At 41.4% G+C, this 20,287-nt stretch overlaps 1 protein-coding gene across 2 annotated transcripts in view; it reads right to left on the bottom strand.

Annotated features, from left to right (window-relative positions):
- Window positions 1-20,287, bottom strand: part of myo5a.L (myosin VA L homeolog) — a 101,216-nt gene that overhangs the window by 53,529 nt on the left and 27,400 nt on the right. For both annotated transcript variants that reach the window (XM_041584965.1, NM_001359713.1), the window contains exons 2-5: window positions 10,977-11,087; window positions 8,058-8,229; window positions 5,873-6,017; window positions 4,469-4,625 (exon numbers count right to left, since the gene is read on the bottom strand). In XM_041584965.1, coding sequence (XP_041440899.1) covers window positions 4,469-4,625; window positions 5,873-6,017; window positions 8,058-8,229; window positions 10,977-11,087 — 585 coding nt within the window. The remainder of the gene's footprint in view (window positions 1-4,468; window positions 4,626-5,872; window positions 6,018-8,057; window positions 8,230-10,976; window positions 11,088-20,287) is intronic.

Genomic DNA, 20,287 nt, shown 5'->3' with positions numbered 1-20,287 from the left:
TAGATTTTCCAAGCTGACTGAAAGACCCCATGTCCATCACCTGACCATCATGCATCATATGACATAGAGAACAAAAAAAAAACATAATCCCAAACAAAGAGAAGAAAAAACTAAGCCTCCGTGTCTCCTCTGAACGAATGCACGCCTATCTGCACATCTTGTGAGTATACATTATACAAACTACTTTAACAGAAAACCTTAAGAAAGTATTTTCATGTTCCACAACTGCAAAGCAGTCTAAGCCAACATAATGCACTTTAATTCCCATCACATTTAACACAGGTTACTTACATTAGGACAGCTATTAATTGAAATAGGCAGGCGTTAAGCATCTTCACCCACTTCTTAAGCTTACATGGCGACAAGAATGTACTTACGGCTTCAATATTCAGAATGCGCTTAATTACTGAAGAATGCTTTTCATGCCACACATATCTTAGTTTTGAAGATTTAGTTTAAAAGTATCCCAGATATTTCACCTCTCGTTAATTTAAGTGACCCCATGGGTAATCACCATAAAATTCTGTTTCTCCAATCAAGGAGAACACATTTAGTTCTGTAATATTGCAAACATGGATTTAACTATATATTATTCACATTAGACTTTTATTTCATGACATGGGAAGCTCAAGTCTTGGACCCCCATCATTACCCCCTGAATTTAAAAACACTCCAACACTAACTTTATGGGTTGAAAAGGCAGCCGCCAATTTTATTAACCACAAGTTAACCATCATATAACTATACATTTTGCAAACGTAATAAACTTTAGGCTATACCAACTGAGTTTCCCCCACTAGCCACTGAAGATTGCTCTTATGGAGATCCCCTGTTCCCTAAAATAACATAGACCCTGAGTCTAGCCCCCTTTCCTTTAACCCTGTCACTTTTAACAGAGGCTGATATCCACAACTGCTAGTCTCAGACCTAAACCACTGCGACAATTAATTCAACACACTTCCTGCTACCATCACCCCCACTAATGGAGCCTGCAATGGTAAAATGGTGACCAACTGCTCCTTTTTTTATTTCTTTCACTCTCTTCCTTCTGCCTACAACCAATCACTTTCTACATTACATTTCCCACAACCCATTACAGTTAACACCTTCTGGCTCCCTTCCCAGCACTTCATAGCCTTGTATCCTTCACTTCTTTATGGTCTCTCTGGGCACCTTTCCTAACTGATCTGCCTAAGGGTGATGGAGCATGGCGAGATGGCGAGAGCAATTTCCTGTTGGAGACAAAGTACATAAAATGACCGTTCTATGCAATAAAAGAATTGCCACAGGTAAAAAATATGAAATGTATGAAAATGCCTTTGAATGAATTTTTTTTTGAAGCAAATCAAATGTTTTACCTAATTTTCTGCCGCAGAAAGGTATATCTGGACTCTTTGACTACCAGGCTTACCAAAGAGCCCTGTGTGTCATCACCCTATAGCTGCTTATAAACACATAAATATTATTGTATATCAGCTCAAATGATATCTATGTATTGTAACGTTAGTTCATTTCTCATATACAGTAGGGGCCAATGAAAAAGTCAGCCAGTTTGTTGTGCATCGGCAGATAGTTACATAGTTAAATTGGGTTGAAAAAAGTCCATCAAGTTCAACCCCTCCAAATGAAAATCCAGCATCCATACACACACCCCTCCCTACTTTCACATGAATTCTATATACCCATACCTATACCTATACTAACTATAGAGCTTAGTATCACAATAGCCTTTGATATTATGTCTGTCCAAAAAATCATCCTACGTTGCTTCAAATGAAAGTTCTTTTCTTCTAGTCTAAAGGGGTGGCCTCTGGTACGGTGATCCTCTTTATGGGTAAAAAGGTCCCCTGATATTTGTCTATAACGTCCTCTAATGTACTTGTAAAGTGTAATCATGTCCCCTCGCAAGCGCCTTTTTTTCCCAGAGAAAACAACCACAACCTTGACAGTCAACCCTCAGATGAAGAATTGAAGAGGGGCCACTTTACTTCCTACTGTACTGACTATTTGTACTGTTGGCCAAACTGAACAGAGCAATAGATAGATGGCAGTTATGCATATAGCCCATCATAATGTTTCCATTGGTTCAGCTATGGGTATATTCAGTTTCATACCTTATAATTCATACCTCCCAAATATATTAAATATAAAAAAAACTGAATACACCTGTGTCTGCAAATAAAAACACTGATTTTTTAATGGCAGACAATCCATTTTACATAATCCTCATGATGCATTTTCTGAGCATGAGGATAAACTGGTTGAGGTTACACTGTGCACTGCAAGTGGTGTGCTATATTAGGCCCTGAGCAGTCTGTTCATTGTTTAGACAAAGCTTGAGCCTATAGTATAGTGATTAAGTAGAAACATGTGCAGAAGACTGCAGTGAGTACACATCGTATTCACAAACATAACATTCTTACAGCCTTTTGTACAACCAGAGCAATGTATTTAAAAGAACAGCACCAAAATACCATCATGTGCATGATTTCCTAATAAATCTGCCCATTTCCAGACAATACTGAAGAACTCACTTTCCCATATCTACATAAACAACTGCTTATTCAAAGGCGGTCTTCTGCCATGAGTTCAATAGGTGCATGTATTGCCATAAAAATGCTAACAGTATGAAAAGCTGAAAAAAATCTATAATGATACAACTCCAGTTATGTCTGCAAGGAGAAGGATTACATTTCTTGACTACATATCATCAGACAGACATAGAGCATGACTTTTTCCCATGCACATGTGATTTTTTTTTTGTAAAAATTTTGAACTACCAACACAAAGAAAATCTGTTAATAAGCGCTGTGCACGTCAGTTCTGTTTTGTGAAGTTCGCATTTTTCAAACACGGAGGTTAAACATTTCTATGTAGCATCAGTTGAAGACAACATACAACCACATGATCAGCTGATTCCGAGACTACTTTCCATCATAAACAAAATTAAAATTTCAATAACAATATTTCTTTTGAGAGAAAAAAAGTTTTGTATTAGATATGGAATGTACTAGCTGCTAGTTGAAGAGCAGGTTTTGTTGATTATGCCATGGCCAAAAAAGCAAAGTTAGCCCATGAGCCTTAAAACATTTAAAGAAATTAAAGTTAGACACCATTGTTCACCTATTTAGGTGGAACAGCAAAGATTTACTCATTGAAAAGAGGCTTTCCTGAAAGTGGATATTGGCTTGCACAAATCAAGGGCTTTAATTAACTGAATATGATTGGGGTGGGCTGGCAAAAGTCATCCCTACTTTCCAGTGGCAAATATTGAAAGGTGAGCTGCCTAAAGGTACAAACTATTTGAAATATAGGTGTGGGACCTGTTATCTAGAATGCTTGGTACCTGGGGTTTTCCAATAATGAATCTTTCTGTAATTTGGATCTTCATACCTTAAGTCTATTCGAAAATCATTTAAACATTAAATAAACCCAATAGGCTGGGTTTGCCTCCAATAAGGATTCATTTGGATCAAGTACAAGGTACTGTTTAATTATTACAGAGAAAAACGAAATCATTTTTAAAAATTTTAATTGTTTGGATAAAATGGAGCCTATGAGATATGGCCTTTCTGTAATTCTGAGCTTTCTGGATAACGGTATTCCAGAATAACGGATCCTATACATGTACTCTTAAGGTTAAAGAAGGACAGCCACACTAGGAAAATCTGGGTGTTGAACAGGAGGTTGGACTACTAAATACCGAGGTGAGCAAGGGGTGCCAGTGCACCAGGGCCCGCTCCCCCCGTTCTCCCACAGGGCCTGCTGATTGCGCCAGTAAGTAAACGGCACCTCTGGAAGGCCTGGAGGGGCCGGATGCACACCCTGCGCCCAGGCCCACAAGTATTTTGTTCCATTACTGATTGGCCACATAGTAATGACCAAGGTAATTTTAACTGGGTTTAAGTTTTTCTTAAGTTTTCTAAATCTTTAGAAACAAAGTAAAGGTTAGCAGATAAGTTAGACTGGAGATACACAATACACTTAAGTTATAACAGCAGAAAAAACACTCCATAGAAGATTCTATTACTCCATGCTTACGCGCACCTATTTTGTTCAAATGCATTAAAGTCAATAGGCATCTGAATAATTTTGATACGCGACAATTTTTATGTGCGCAACTATTATGACGCGTGCCCACATTTTTTTTTTTTTGACTTGGCGGATTTTTTGCTACAGTTTTCAGATTTTAGTAGCTGGCGGCAAAGTGCGGAAATCCGCCACAAATTCGGACCTGCCGAATTTATTCGCCCGTCACTATTATTGTTTATATGCAATAAAAAATGCTATATCATCATAATGAACCTAAGCCTTACATAACTTTAGTCATAAGCTTCAAAGCTCCCAAAGTTCAAAGCCACACACCCAAGACAAGTAAAGAGAAAGGCTTATATGTAAATAGTTGAACTTTGCAAGTCATCAGTAGTGATCTGAACTCAATATTAAGACCTCTTTGCCCCATTCTTACCTCCATGATGGGATTGGAGGCCAACACTTTCTCTTCAACGTTTGTTTCACTGGCAGAACCACTGACAGTTGCAAAGTATCTCATAGCATACTTGGCAGAGACAGTCTTCCCAGCTCCAGATTCTCCACTCACAATAATCGACTGATTGCGCTCATCCCTGAAATGAAAGGATTAATAGCAAATTAGCGGTGTGCGGTCGGCTATTATACCATCTCTACTAGGGAGGTCCCTCTTCAGGGGAGAATACATTTAGGGTTTTAAAAAACTTAGCACTGCTTTTTAACTCTTGTTCATTATTGCAGCTTTGATTTTTCACTTTAGAACAATTCAGAAAAGAGAAACATAACTGGATTTAGTTTTCAGTCAGCTTGGAAGTTTTACAACCTAAAGTTGATTAACATTTAACATGCTTCCCAGTGAAATAAACCTTAGTAACATACACACTACATGTACGCGTGCATGGTTACCTTTATTTACAGTTTCATTCATCTTGTACATGAATGTAGATTTACTAACTGTGAAAAGAGGACGCATAGAAAGTAACCATAAACAAAGACTTAGATCGTTCAAGCCCATGTCAGAATCTCTCAGTATAAACACACAGAAAGTTCCTGACAAATGGGAGTACAGTAACAGACAGAATAATGTTTGTTCATCTACTGTTCTAGTTTATTGGCAACCTACATATGCATGGGAATTAACATGTTTTTATCTCTGTTCTTAAATTATCTTTAGAGATATCTATAGAGATGATTTCTAGAGATCAGTGAGGGCTTATACTTTTACTATAGTGTTTACATGGGGTGCAAGGATTCTCTCAGATATCAGATATTGAACAACTGTATTTACATTTATGCTGTGTAGATATCAGACTTAAAATTTAAACTTATTTACTAACTAGGGCTTAATTACCTCGAGTCAGGCAGAAGTATGGAAATAAGAAAGTAAGATTTAGTGCCTAGGGGCTGTAGAGAAATATAAGCAACACATAAAAATAACATTGGAGTCTCACAGTAGATAACCAGATAGTATTTATTCTCACAAGCTATGAAAACTAATAATAAAAAACGATAGAAAATATAAGATGAAGACTGAAGACCAATTGAATCGTTGCTTAGAATAAGTCCATCCATGACAAGCTAAAATTATATTTAAAGGTGAACTTCCACTTTATGAAACAGATGGCGCGGACAGGATTTAAATCACTTAAAGATATGGAATGTTGACAATTATGCACAATTATGAATGTGCTGTTCTTCCATCCCTATTCCTCGAGAATGTTAAGCTTCCCTATGATCATAGCGATGACAAAATAAAATGTGCACTGAAGATATATATATAATGATATCAGTACAGCACAAAAGTTCACATTAGAAAAGTAGGTTTGAGATACACTCTACAAACCTGGCCATTTGTTTATATGCTTCTTCTGCCACTGCAAAAATATGGGGATCCATGTCCCCCATATTCTGCCCACTGTACGCATTAATGATGTCGGTGCCATAGATGGGTAACTGCTCATAGGGGTTTATAGCTACGAGAACAATGCCTGAAAAGACATAAAGACATGGATCAAGATCAGTCCATTCAGTGTTTCAGTTGGCCACAATTGAAATATTCCCAGGAATAGTTTAAATTTGGCTTTGAGCAAGAAGTTACAGAAACAGTAGCAAAGTTAAAGGGATACTGTGATGGGAAAACATTTTTTTCAAAACACATCAATTAATAGTGCTGCTCTAGCAGAATTCTGCATTGAAATCTATCTTTCAAAAGAGCAAACAGATTTTTTTAAATTCAATTTTGAAATCTGACATGGGGCTAGACATATCAGTTTCCCAGCTGCCTCTAGTCATGTGACTTGTGCTCTGATAAACTTCAGTCACTCTAAGGGCTAGTCCACACGGGGAGATAGCGACGCGTTTGCGGTCGCGGCGACAAAGCGCCGCGACAGTCGCCGCGACCAGCGCAGGCGACAGTTTTGTATGGGTGCCTATGTAAAAACGCCTGTGCTAACCACACGAGGCGATGCGCTTTTCAACAGTCGCCTGAAAAAGCCTGGCGAGGCATTTTCAGGCGACTGTTGAAAAGCGCATCGCCTCGTGTGGTTAGCACAGGCGTTTTTACATAGGCGCCCATACAAAACTGTCGCCTGCGCCGGTCGCGTCGACTGTCGCGGCGCTTTGTCGCCGCGACCGCAAACGCGTCGCTATCTCCCCGTGTGGACTAGCCCTTAACTGCTGTACTGCAACAGCCTAACAAAAGAACCAGATAGCAGCTCCCCAACACAAGATAACAACTGCCTGTGAGATCAAAAAACAACACTCAATAGTAAAAACCAAGTCCCACTGAGACTGATTCAGTTACATTGAGTAGGAGAAATAACAGCCTGCCAGAAAGTAGTTCCATCCTAAAGTGCTGGCACAAGTCTCATGACTGGGGCAGCTGGGAAACTGACGATATGTCTAGCCCCATGTCAGATTTCAAAATTGAATATAAAATATCTGTTTGCTTTTTTGAATTGGATTTCAGTGCAGAAGTCTGCTGGAGCAGCACTATTAACTGATGCGTTTTGAAAAAACATGTTATCCCATGACAGTATCCCTTTAAAGGCACCTTGTAAGTCCAGAAATGCTATATGTTACACAAGGAACACCGCTCCACAAAATTCACCAGTATACACTCATACAATAATAATAGTGAATTTTCTGTGAATATTCATTTCACCCTTTGATGAACATTCCCATTTATGTTTGGCTTTTGAGAAAGTGGCCGGAGGTCTACGAAACACGTCAAGCGTAATGGTTGCGAGCACTACAGACAATACTTTGCTTATATATTTTGGACACTGATTTTAATGGATGACATAAATATTGAATTTTAAATGTCTGACTCCAAGTGGTGCTCCATCCTACACACAGAAATGTTATTGGCACTCTGCCATGGAAAATGATATTCTCATGAGACTCTAGATTTGAAAAGTTGACATAAAGATAGCATAGCAACACTAATTATAGTGGCCATAATGTGATGAATGTTTGTTACTTAGTATACCCCTTGTTCAGCATAGCTTGTGCTGACCACATTTTTCTAAATAATTACCTTACAATCAAGCATCCAGTACCTTCCGTTTCCCCATTTAACGCATTATATAACAAAAACCATAAATAAAACTGTGATTAAAAAAGTATGTTCCGCACAGTCCTATTCATTGAGCCCATGCTAAACAAGGGAATATATTGCCAATCTAATCAAGCCTTGCAAGCAAAAAACCAACCAGTAAACTCATGCATTTTGAAGTCTTTTCCTAAACTGTAATCTTTAGAAAAGCAGTACAGAACTTACAGAGATGTAATACAGTTAGTATAACTTTTGTGTAGCTTCATTTTAGTGTATTTAGTGTATATTTATTAAGTAACAAATTTCTTTGTAACCCCAGACATGCATTCATTAAATCCCAAACAAGAAAGAAAGAAAATGTCTTGGATACCTGGCCTTAAATGCCTTATATCTCAACTGCCAATCACCAAGCGTGAATGTATTTTTGGCAGTTATTACCTTGCGTTTAGATTGACAAAAGAAGTTCACTTACCGCAGTATGTATAAATGAGTTTGGAGTCTATAAATCGTACTTTCAAATTGTGGAGAACGGCTGGCTCGTGGAGATAACTCAGGGCTGTGAGGTCATTCTCTCCCACAAGGATGTCTGGGTTTCTCAGAGGGGGGAGTTCCTTTGTCTTGGCATCGAGGCGATATTCCAAATCCTTGGGGACAGAAGGTGGGAAATGAGCACACTCTCAGAGGGTGAAACAAATACTTTGATTTAGATTGCATCTCATTCTTTTAATGCATAATGTTTCTAAATGCTCACAAAATGACATTTTGGTATCTTAAAGAAGAACTAAATCATAACTAAAGAAGTAGCTAGAAATGTTGTACATTATGTTCTGAACTTCTGTACCAGCCCAAGGCAACCAAAGCCCTTTAGCAGTAACGATCGGTGTCCCCCAAGATGCCCCATTAGCTCCCCATCATCTTTTCTGCTGATTCGCTGCACATGCTCTGTGCTGCTATCACTTACTGAGCTTAGGGACTGGCTCACAATATACACTACATATAGAATAGAAATGTCACAATATAAGGCTGATTTATAATGAATACAGATAATTACTAAATAGTAGCACAGAAACCAATGCAACTAGCATCAAAATGTAATAATCAGCACTGTAGCATCAGCTATATTACAGGCCAACCTAATTATTTGCTTCATGATTTGTGATGACCCCTAAGCTTAGCTTAAGCTTAGCTTCTCAACAGCTGCTCAGAGGCCAATGAGCATGCGAGTGTTGTACACACATTCCAAGATGGTGACCCCCTGTCACAAGTTTGAAGTCCTGGATCATTGCTGCTATTGAGATGCTGAAACTTTAGGCTGTCGCAATAAGATCAGTATATAGAATGTAATTTTTAGCCAAATTAATTTTTAGGGTTTAGTTCTCCTTTAAAATACAGCTTCAATAAATTAAAGAATTGTACAATAGCAGGGTAAAATATAAGATGACGTTCAGGGCCTGACCTAAAGATTAAAGGCATTACAGGAAGCAGGCGGACATAATTCTTTCTTTGCGTGAATACTACAGCATCTAATATTTATTACTCAATGTATGTGCTTTTACCAAGGGAATTTACAGACCAGTGGGTCCACTCTGGATCAAGGTTGTCCCACAAGAAGCTATTGCTAATTATAATGTCCTTATTTTTTTTGTGTTGACACTTCCTCTGCAATGCATTCAGGCATCTCTTAAACCAATAGCCTGGGCTTGCAGGTTTTTCTTTTAGCAAATATCCAAGAGCAATGAAAGGCACAGCTTTGCATTTTTTACAGTCCTTACATATTTTAGAATAAATGCACTGTTTTCACCAGTGGCCGATTCTAGCAATTTACTACGGGCAGCAGCATGGTTACACTGTCTGTAGTAAATATATGTTGTTGTTCTGCATCTCTCCAGCTTGGATTTTAACATGCAATATATAAAAATTCTCTAAATATAAACAGAAAAATTGTGAATTGCATTAAAAGGTTTTTTTTAATATATATATATATATATATATATATATATATATATATATATATATATATATATATATATATATATATATATATATATATATATCTCAGATATTTGTAGAATATTAAATAGTTATTATTTTTTATTAGTTAATCATTTTTGGACCTGAATCATAGGTCAGAGTTCACAGAGGTTACCATTGTATTCTACATAGCTTAATTGTTATCTGCTGTCAGGGTCTGACTGGGGGACCGCTGTCACAGCCCCCCCCCCTGAACTCCAGACCAAAGCCCGCCTCCATGAATGTGCCACGTGAGCAGAAGACACGATGCTCCATGGTGTTTACAACTTTCCTTTCTGGGGGAGTAGGTCTGCGCAGACCTTGTCTGCTGTGTAACGTGTGCTCTTTGTTCTTTTTTATCTTAGAATGGCTGCCCCCATGGCTAAACAGCAGCTTGTTTATATAAACTATAGTAGTCTTTCTAAAGCAAACACACCACATTTACCACTGCAGCCTGGCAGTACGTTATATTTTCATTACTTTAAAAGACTTTCATTTTTTGGGGTTACTGATCCTTTAACCCATATCAACTCACTCAGTTCATTTTAACTATAGATTTAGTTTTTTAGTATGGCAACTACTGTACTGATATGAGATCTATTATCTGAAATTCTTGGGGCCTGGGGTTTTCCAGATAAGAAATCTTTCTGAAATTTGAATCACCATACCTTAAGACTAGCAGACTTGTTTCTTGACAAAACTGCTTCAGCAGCTACTAGCATTTGCAATAATCTTCCTTACTGGCCATGGACAGGCAAATATGGGGTGAAGAGTCACAATGCAGAACGTTAGTTTCAAAAGAGCATCATGGACCATGTCTGATACCTCTCTACCCACAAACACCTGGATATGTTTTAAATCACACAACCAGTTAACTAAACCATGAGGAATTCATGCAGCACCTCATGTCTACAGTAGTTTGTGCTGCAACTACAATATTATATTTATTATATACGTATGCTAAATGATTTCCCCATGTAGCAGCATTAGATGATATATGGCAGGATATACCATTGGTTATCAACAGCTCTGTATGACACACAGTAAGTTGCCATTAAACAAATATATGCTACACAAGTTCAAATCTCTACAAGAGTCTCTACCTACTAGAGTTGTAGCACTAAATGGGAACTATGCTCCTACGCACTTATAAACACAAAATAAAACATAATCTTTCACTGGCAGAGGTATGGCATTGTACTAGTATCTCACATAATGAGGGCACCCTGGGAAGGGGACAGTCAGGGCATTTTAGAGGTCTACACCAGGAGACTGTGAAGGACTGAGACAAATAACTTAAATATTCACGTTTATAAGTCATCAATGTTGGCAGTATGACAAAGAAGGAAATAAAAAATAAATGTGAAAGTTTTCTCCTTACCGTGCCTTCCTCCAGACGTAACCGAAGAACAGTGTCTCCAGGCTTGTAGTCCTTGAGCATCTCTGCAGATTTCCATACTTCCTCAGGGTCAGGGATCCAGACCCTTGCGTGCTGCGCAAACAAACCAAAAAAGTGGGTTATAGTAGTATTGCAAAGAACCAGTCTGTAAGGTATAAAAGGAGTGCAATACACAAACAAAATTGCAAATATCTGTAAAATGATAATATGGCTGCATTGCTGCTGGGATTATGGATCCAGGTGTCTGACAATATACAGATGGAGCTAACTTTGTTTTGATCACATGGTGCACTTTGGCACAACATATTACAGCATTAATTTCAATGGTAAAACATGTGATATTGGAGAGCGACATAAAGAGCAATCTAAACCAAAATGACTAGATAAGATGCTCAATCTCTAGTAAATTGAATACAACTGCAGCAATACAAGTATGGGACCGGTTATCCAGAATGCTCAATTATTATTGATACTGAACTAAAGCAACGAAAATAAATAAATCCATGTGAAATCCAATATGCAAAAAAAAAAATGCTATTTCCATGACGACACAACACAAATTGCCTTTTGTACATTTCAAACAGAAGTCAATTTGTCGGAGATCTCAGATTTCAGAAGACGGAGTCTGCAATCAATACTACACAATGTTACATACTGTTCTAGAACCTTGAAGATAATGACCCTTTCTGATGGATCATCTTAATTAACCTAATGAAGTATAATGATCTCTGAGAGGAAAATTCTCGGAAGTAGTTGGTCATGCCCATGAGCTGCTAACAAGCAGCATGGATGAGTTATTTGCAGACAGAATGAAAGTTGGGTTGAGGGAGCCCATTACTTAAACATTTTTATCTTTAACAAAAAAAAGAACTAGTATGCAGAATATACAACAGTGTAAATGCATCATTGACCATTCTCTAAATTAAAACAACATTTGGTCAAGCAGTATTTCACCCACGGGCTCAAAATAAAGACAGAACCAACATGTCAGAACATGCTGCAGAGCAGTTATCCGCTATGTCATATGATGGGGGTCAAATTATAACAAACATTGATAACTCGGATAAAGGTCCCTTTGAAAACTTGGACATACTAGGGGGCCATAAAAAAACTCTTTGCAGGCCACATCTGTACCAGGCCTTCAGATGGACATTAATGCACTCACTGTAATTGATGTACTGCTAATGGAATTTTATTAGTTGGTAAGTTTTGTGCCACAGCTAATAAAGACAACAGAAGCTAGTTAGTAGGTTTTGGAAGATTAGGAAGCAGCTCGCTGACTAGAAAGCATAATGTGCTTTTTTGGCTATGAGTTTCTTTTTTTTTGCAGATAAAATAAAATAAAATAAGATGATTTTCATGGTATGTTTTACCACTGGGAGCAGAAACAAAATGTACTTTGATAAATAAATCTGTCACAGAAGGGGGGGGGGGCGACAAATGAAAGCAGTTTAATCAGCCCTACGCCCCTGCTGCCAGTCACACTTCCTACCAAGGGAGATGATAAAACATTGTAGCATATAGAAAGGGGATGTTTAACCCTGTACATGTTGACAAGCATAGAATTGACTCTATAAATTAGACTTGACAGTAGGTAAGAGTCGTGATAGCTGACTTCCACTGAAGCTGTATACATGTTCCACCTCAAATAAAATCAGGTCCTCTAGCGAAGTGCTGTCCTGCATTGTTCACATTTGTATCCCCCCCTGCATTGTTCACACTTGTAACCCCCCCTGCATTGTTCACATTTCAGACTCATACTGAACGGGAGGGACACCAGCACAGTGTCACTGAATGCAGCCCACTATGAACTGTTCATCTTTTTCCCTGTCTCCTGCTATATTCTGCTTTCCTATGCTTCCTGTGTGTGCCATACTCATACCTGCCGTATTTTCTATGTGTGCCATACTCTACCTGCCCTATGTTCTGTGTGTGCCATCCTCTACCTGCCCTATGTTGTGTGTGCCATACTCTACCTGCCCTATTTTCTGTGTGTGCCATACTCTACCTGCCCTATGCTCCCCGTGTGCCATACTCTACCTGCCATATGTTCCTTGTGTGTGCCATTCTCTACCTGCCCTATGCTCTGTGTGTCATACTATGCCTGCCCTATGTTCTGTGTGTGCCATACTCTGCCTGCCCTATGCTCCCTGTGTGCCATACTGTACCTGCCCTATGTTCCTTGTGTGTGTAATACTCTGCCTGCCCTATGCTCTGTGTGTGCCGTATTCTGCCAGCCCTATGCTCTATGTGTGTGCCACACTGTGCCAGCCCTATGTTCACTGTGTGTGCCATTCTCTGCCAGCCCTATGTCACCTGTGTGTGCCATACTCTGCCTGCCCTATGTTCCCTGTGTGTGCCATACTCTGCCTGCCCTATGTTCCCTGTGTGTGCCATATTCTGCCTGTCCTATGCTCACTGTGCCATACTCTAAAGAAAGAAAATTAACGGTGCTTCAGAATAAAAGTATGAATAGCTCACTAAGTTGATCATGTGGTCTTGGTGCAAAGGAATGCACAGGGCAAATAGTATAAGTTAAAAAGTTAAGTCTTTATTAGTCATAATTAAAAGTATAAATACATCTCCAAAAGCCTTATGCGGTCCGTACCAGCAAGGTACTTAATCATGGTACGAAACCTGTAGGGCCTACGGAGATGCATTTATACTTTAATTATGACAAATAAAGACTTACCTTTTTAACTTACTATTAACTTATTATTGGCCCTGTGGTTTCCTTTGAGTGCCGGAGAGCCCTGTTCCTTTGCTGTGTGTGTGCCATACTCTGCCATCCGTATGGTTGTTGTGTGTGCCATACTCTGCCTGCCCTATGCATCCTGTGTGTGCCATACTCTACCAGCACTATACTGTGAAAAAATCTCATTAGGCTGAGCATACCATCTGACAACAATCTTAGACTCACGTACAGTCCACTCACATCCACTTTGCACTCCTTCATCCCTGCAACACTAGAAGTTAGCAAGCTTCTAGCCTGCTCAAAACCCACAACCTGCTCCCTTGACCCCATACCCTCTCGCCTCCTCTATCCAATCTTTGATACTCTCTTGTTTACAAATGCCTGATCCAGCATATCACTCACAACTCCCTTCTTGACCCCTGCAATCTGGCTTCCGCCCAATACACTCAACTGAAACTGCACTCACAAAAGTAACCAATGATCTTCTACTACCAAAGTCTAAAGGTCACTATTCCATACTAATCCTTGTAGATCTCTCTGCAGCCTTTGACACAGTTGACCACACACTCCTCCTAGACATTCTATACTCAGCTGGCATTTGGGACACTGTTCTTTCATGGTTTACATCTTATCTGTCTGACCGTTCCTTTAAAGTTGCCTTCTCGAACTCAACTTCTACTACATTCCCTCTCTCTGTCGGAGTTCCTCAAGGCTCTGTTCTAGGCCCTCTGCTCTATACAACTTTGCTAGGAAAACTTAGTCATTTGGACTTCAGTATCACCTTTATGCTGATGGCAACCAACTCTACTTGTCTACTCCTGATCTTTCTAATTCTGTCCTTTCCCAAGTTACAGATTGTCTCTCTGCTGTCTCCTCCTGGATGTCACAGCGCCACCTGATACTGAACCTTTCAAAAACAGAACTCATATTTCCTCCAAGATCTTCTGTCTTCTGTCCCTCAGATATCACTCACAATAAACAACACCACCTTTCATTCTGCCACACAGGCACACTGCCTAGGAGTTATCCTAGACTCACATCTGTCTTTTTCACCACACATTCAAACACTTGCAAAATCTTGTCGTATTCAACTGTTCAACATTGTCTGAATACGACCATATCTCAGTTCAGAATCAACTAAAACACTGATTCAGTCTCTTATCATCTACCGCCTTGATTACTGCAACCTATTCCTCGCAGGTATTCCAACAAGTCACCTTTCACAACTCCAATCTGTTCTAAATGCGGCCGCTAGACTCATTCATCTATCTCGCCGCTCAACATCAGATGCTCTCATATGCATGTCACTTCACTGGCTCCCAATCTCCTCAAATTCAAATTACTAACACTCACTTTAAAGGCCCTTAATAATGAAGCCCCTCCGTATATTTCATCTTTGATTCTAATAAAAATACCTCACCCTAGTGGTCCAGTGGGGGGACGGCAGGGACGCCTGCCGCCCCCTCAGCGGGGACGCCGGCCGCGCTGTTCTTCCTGTGCCGGCTCTCTCCTAGTGCGCGCGCGCACTTCTGGATTTAAAGGCGCATGCGCACTGATGTAATGACGTCAGCGCGCAAAGGCGCCAAATTCAAAAGTATTAAAGGGGCATTCACACAGTTGTCATTGCCCGTGATAGGATTTGTTCCTGGTGCTATTAGCTGTTGCTATTCTGTTTGAATCTGATCCTGATTATCTGTTTTGACCCTTGCCTGCCTGTTTGACTACTCTGATCTCTGGAACCTGACCCTTGCCTGAAACCGACCTTGACTCTGCTTAACCCTCCTGGTTTGACCTCTGCCCGTTATTTGACTCCGATTCTGCCTCAGCCCATCTGATTGATTACCCGGTTTGACCCTTGCCTGCCTGACGACTCTAGCTATCTGCCTGCCTCGACCCGGCCTGTCTGACCACGAATCTGTCTTACGTTATTGTACCACGACCTTCGGCCTAACTGACTTTAACAACAGTCGTGCCCCTTTGCTTGCCAGAACTCCTCGCCTTGCTCCTCTCGAAAAGTCCAGGTGGCATCTGAGTACACTGAGGGCTCCTCCCGATGCAAAAGGCAGTCACACTACTGGTGAAGCCGAGGCGAGACCAGAGAGCTTGGCATTAGTTCTGATTTAGGGTGCCGACCGTGACACTGATCTCCAAATACTCAACCTTCGCTCTGCTTCTCATCTTCTCTCGGGCTTCAGCTTTTCTCTGGAACTCTCTGCCTCGAGCTGTCAGACTTTCTCCTTCTTTCCAAACTTTAAAGCACTCCTTAAAGACCCGCCTGTTTAAAGAAGCTTATTCAATGTACCTTGATTAATCAATAATTGCTGTATCAAAAATGACTAAAATCCTAATGTCTTAATTGTACCCTAACCTTTATTTTGTAAACTCTAATTTGTAGAGCCCTCCAATCCTATTGTACCTTGTGAACCCTTGTTTGTTATCCTCCATTTATTCCCTGTTTGTTATAACTAAGGTAAAGCACTGCGTATCTTGTCGGGGCTATATAATAAATGATGATGATGATGGTGTGCTGGGGGGAGCTATGCTATCCAAAGGGGAGGAGATATATGGATATAGGGTAATGTTTTAATATGACTTACATTTTTCACCTATGAATGATACCCCTGCAGTGATCACCAACAGTTTTTTTTTGGTGTGCTACCACCATTAATGTGGACATGGTCTTAAAAGTTCTTGTGGTAACATCGGTGTGGTTAAAAAACAGGGAGTGGTCAACACCGACTTCCATTATATGCCCTCCACCATGTAGAAATTCCAATAATTGTGAGTTCCTCCAAAAGAATGAAGGGCCAATAGATTAAAAAAAATACAAAATATTTATAGGACATGTTGGACATCTATTAGCCCTTCATTCTTTTGGAGGAACTCACAATTATTGGAATGTTTTTGTGGAACTGTGAGTATGCCCTCCTGTGAACATTTATTTACTTTTGCTTTAATTTTTTTGTATTATATTTTTCCATAGAAGTACCAATACTTTGGCTTTGTGCACCATTCATTTTTGTAAACTAGTCCTTGTAAAGGAAAATGGAGAACTTACCCCACGGGACATCCAAGATGGCGACCTCCTGCTCCACCATGCGGTTCTTCCTGGTCGTAATATGACTGCGTCTGAAACGTGTCGCCCCAGGATTGGTCGCCGGGGACGGAATGGACGCCGGCGTCAGAATGTGCGTCGGCGTCAGGACACCAACGTGAGGACGCCGGCGTCATGACGTCACCGCGTCAAGTTTTGGCGCCAACTTTGGACTATTTATTCCTAATTGCCCTTTTCATCCTTGCCCAATTATAGGTCTATCTTGTATAGTTCCTGGGTGTGATTTACCGTGTACCGACTTCTTGCCTGTTTTACGACTCTGATCCTTGCTGCCTGTATTTGACCATTTGCCTGTTTACGACTATTCTCTTGATAAATCCTTTTGTACCGCGAACTTGGTGTTACTGCCTCCTCCTTGGTCCACACTACAACAGAGCCTTCGGGCCCTGACAGTATAATTGGGCCATGGACCCCTCTGAGGAGCCTCAAGTTCCAACTGTCGGCAGAGCCGTTCGTGGATTGGCTTCCCGCATGCACTCCTATGAAGCCCAGCAAACCCACTTCGGCCAGGCACTTGAAGCAATCCTGGAGAAACTGTCTGCTTTATCTCCTGTGGCTCCAGTTCCTATGCCAGTTCCTGCAACTCCGCTCCAGGTTTCCGAGCCTCGCATCCCTGCACCTCCTCTTTACAGCGGTGATCCGGAATCATGCCGTGGTTTCATCAACCAGTGTGAGATCCAATTCACCCTGCTTCCAGGTCAGTTTGTCTCGGAGCGAGCAAAAGTGGGCTATATTATCACCCGCCTGCAAGGGAAAGCTCTGGAGTGGGCTTCTCCTCTTTGGGAGAAGGAGGATCCGGTAATCGACGATGCCAGGGCCTTCATCCGGGACCTTCGCACAGTGTTCGATGCTCCTGGTCGGGCTACTTCTGCCTCGGCTCGTTTATTCCAGCTGCAGCAAGGGACTCGTTCAGTTCCCGAATATGCCATCGAGTTCCGAACTCCCGTGGCAGAAACTTCGTGGAATAATGATGGATACCATGCTGCCTTTTACAACGGTCTGGCGATGCGCATCAAGAACGATCTTGTATCTCGGGAGATTCCTCCTCGATGGGAGGACCTTGTTGCGTTGGCTGTGAAGGTTGACACCCGACAGAGGGAGTTCCAAGTCGAACTTGACAGGGAACATGCTAGGAAGTTTTCCAGGTTCCAACCCACCCTGGCTCCACGCTTCCAAAGACCCCTACTCCCCAGTCCGGCTTCCAATCTTCTTCCTCCTCCTCCTCCTGTGGCACCTGCTACTTCTTCTTTGCCATCTGAAGAACCAATGCAGATCGGACGGGCACGCCTTTCCGAACAGGAGAAGCTCCGGAGAAGGGCTGCTGGGTTATGCCTCTACTGTGGGGGAAAAGCCCACTTCGCCCAGGAATGCCCAGTGAAGCCGGGAAACTCCAAAACCTAGGTAAGCTTGGGGAGACTTACCTGGGTGGAATTTGTTCTCCTCCCCATTCTTCTGCTCAACATTTTCTTCTTCCTGTTCAAATCCAGTTCGGCTCCAAGAAGATCTCTTCTCAGGCCTTCCTTGATTCTGGTGCTGCAGGCAACTTCATGGATCGTGCCTTTGCTGATAACCATGTCATTCCGCTTCAACCCTTGGCAACCCCTCTTCGAGTCCTGGCGATTGATGATCGTCCTCTTTCTTCTGCCATCATCTCGCAGTCTACTCAGGAACTTTCCTTCAAGGTGGGCACTATGCATTTGGAAAGACTGTCTTTTCTTCTTATTGACTGCCCTTCAACTCCTGTGGTCCTGGGACTGCCTTGGCTGTGTGTTCATAATCCGGTCATTGACTGGTCCTTCTCACAAATTTCCCGTTGGAGTCCATTTTGTGTACACAACTGTTTACCTGCTGTTCCTGTTGTCAAAGTTTCTTCAGTGTCTTCAAGTTCTTCTCTCCCTCCTGTGTACCAAGCCTTTTCCGATGTCTTTGATAAGAAGTCCGCTGAGACTCTCCCACCTCATCGTCCCTATGATTGTCCTATCGAACTTTTACCCGGCTCAATGCCTCCCCGAGGCCGCACTTATCAGCTTTCTCCCTCCGAAACTTCTGCTATGAAGTCCTATATCCAGGAGAATCTTCAAAGAGGTTTTATTCGTCCTTCTACCTCCCCTGCTGGAGCAGGGTTCTTCTTTGTTGAAAAGAAAGACGGCAGTTTGCGGCCCTGCATTGACTACAGGGGGTTAAATAAAATCACGGTAAAGAACAGATATCCTCTTCCTCTCATCTCTGAACTTTTCGATCAGCTCAAGGGGGCTAGTTTCTTTACTAAGTTGGATCTACGTGGGGCCTACAATCTCATTCGGATCCGTGAGGGAGATGAATGGAAGACCACTTTCAATACTCGTGATGGCCATTACGAGTATCTCGTCATGACATTCGGTCTTTGCAATGCTCCTGCGGTCTTCCAAGAATTAGTCAATGACATTTTTCGTGATCTCTTGGGACAGTGTGTGGTCGTGTATTTAGACGACATTCTTATTTTTTCCAAAAACCTTTTTGATCATCGTTGTCAAGTACGTGAAGTTCTTTCCAGGTTGAGGAAAAACAATCTCTTCGCCAAATTGGAAAAATGCACCTTCGAAGTTTCTTCCGATCCTTTTCTTGGCTACATCATTTCTCCTCAAGGTTTTAAGATGGATCCCGCCAAAGTTTCTGCAATTTTGGATTGGCCTCTTCCTACCAGCGTTAAGGCAGTCCAGAGGTTTATTGGCTTCGCCAACTATTATAGACAATTTACCAAAAACTTTTCTTCCAAGATCCATCCAATTCTTGCCCTGATCCGTAAAGGGAGTAAACCTCAAAAATGGCCCCCTCTAGCTCTCGAAGCCTTCAAGACCCTCAAGGAAGCCTTTTCTTCTGCTCCTATTCTTCGACACCCTGAACCCCTACAACCCTTCTTCATTGAAGTCGATGCCTCCGATGTAGGAGCTGGAGCAGTTCTGTCTCAAAGATCTTCTTCTGACGGAAAACTCCACCCTTGTGCTTTTTTCTCCAAAAAATTTTCTTCCCCTGAGCAGAACTACGATGTGGGCAATCGGGAGCTACTTGCCGTGAAGTTGGCCTTGGAAGAGTGGAGACATTTGCTTGAAGGTTCTTCTATTCCGGTGACAATCTTTACCGACCACAAGAACCTTGAGTTTATTCAATCCCTCAAGCGCCTCAATCCCCGGCAAGCCAGGTGGGCACTTTTCTTTTCTCGTTTTAATTTTATTATCACCTTTCGTCCTGGCTCCAGAAACAGGAAGGCTGACGCTCTGTCCAGAAGCTTTGCTCCTGAAGATTCCTGTCCCGAAGATCCTGTACCCATTGTGCCCTCTACCAAGATTATTGCCGCCTTGTTTCCCTCCTGTGCCTCTCAGTTACTTTCTGCTCAGTCTTCGGCTCCTGTAGAGACCCCTCTTGGTGTTGCCTTTGTCCCTCCGGAATTTCGTCATGACATTTTATCCCAAGCTCACAGTTCCAAACAGGCTGGTCATCCAGGGA

Source organism: Xenopus laevis, chromosome 3L, assembly GCF_017654675.1.
Source record: "Xenopus laevis strain J_2021 chromosome 3L, Xenopus_laevis_v10.1, whole genome shotgun sequence".
Classification (NCBI taxonomy): domain Eukaryota; kingdom Metazoa; phylum Chordata; class Amphibia; order Anura; family Pipidae; genus Xenopus; species Xenopus laevis.
This window is presented reverse-complemented; position numbering and strand designations above follow the sequence as displayed.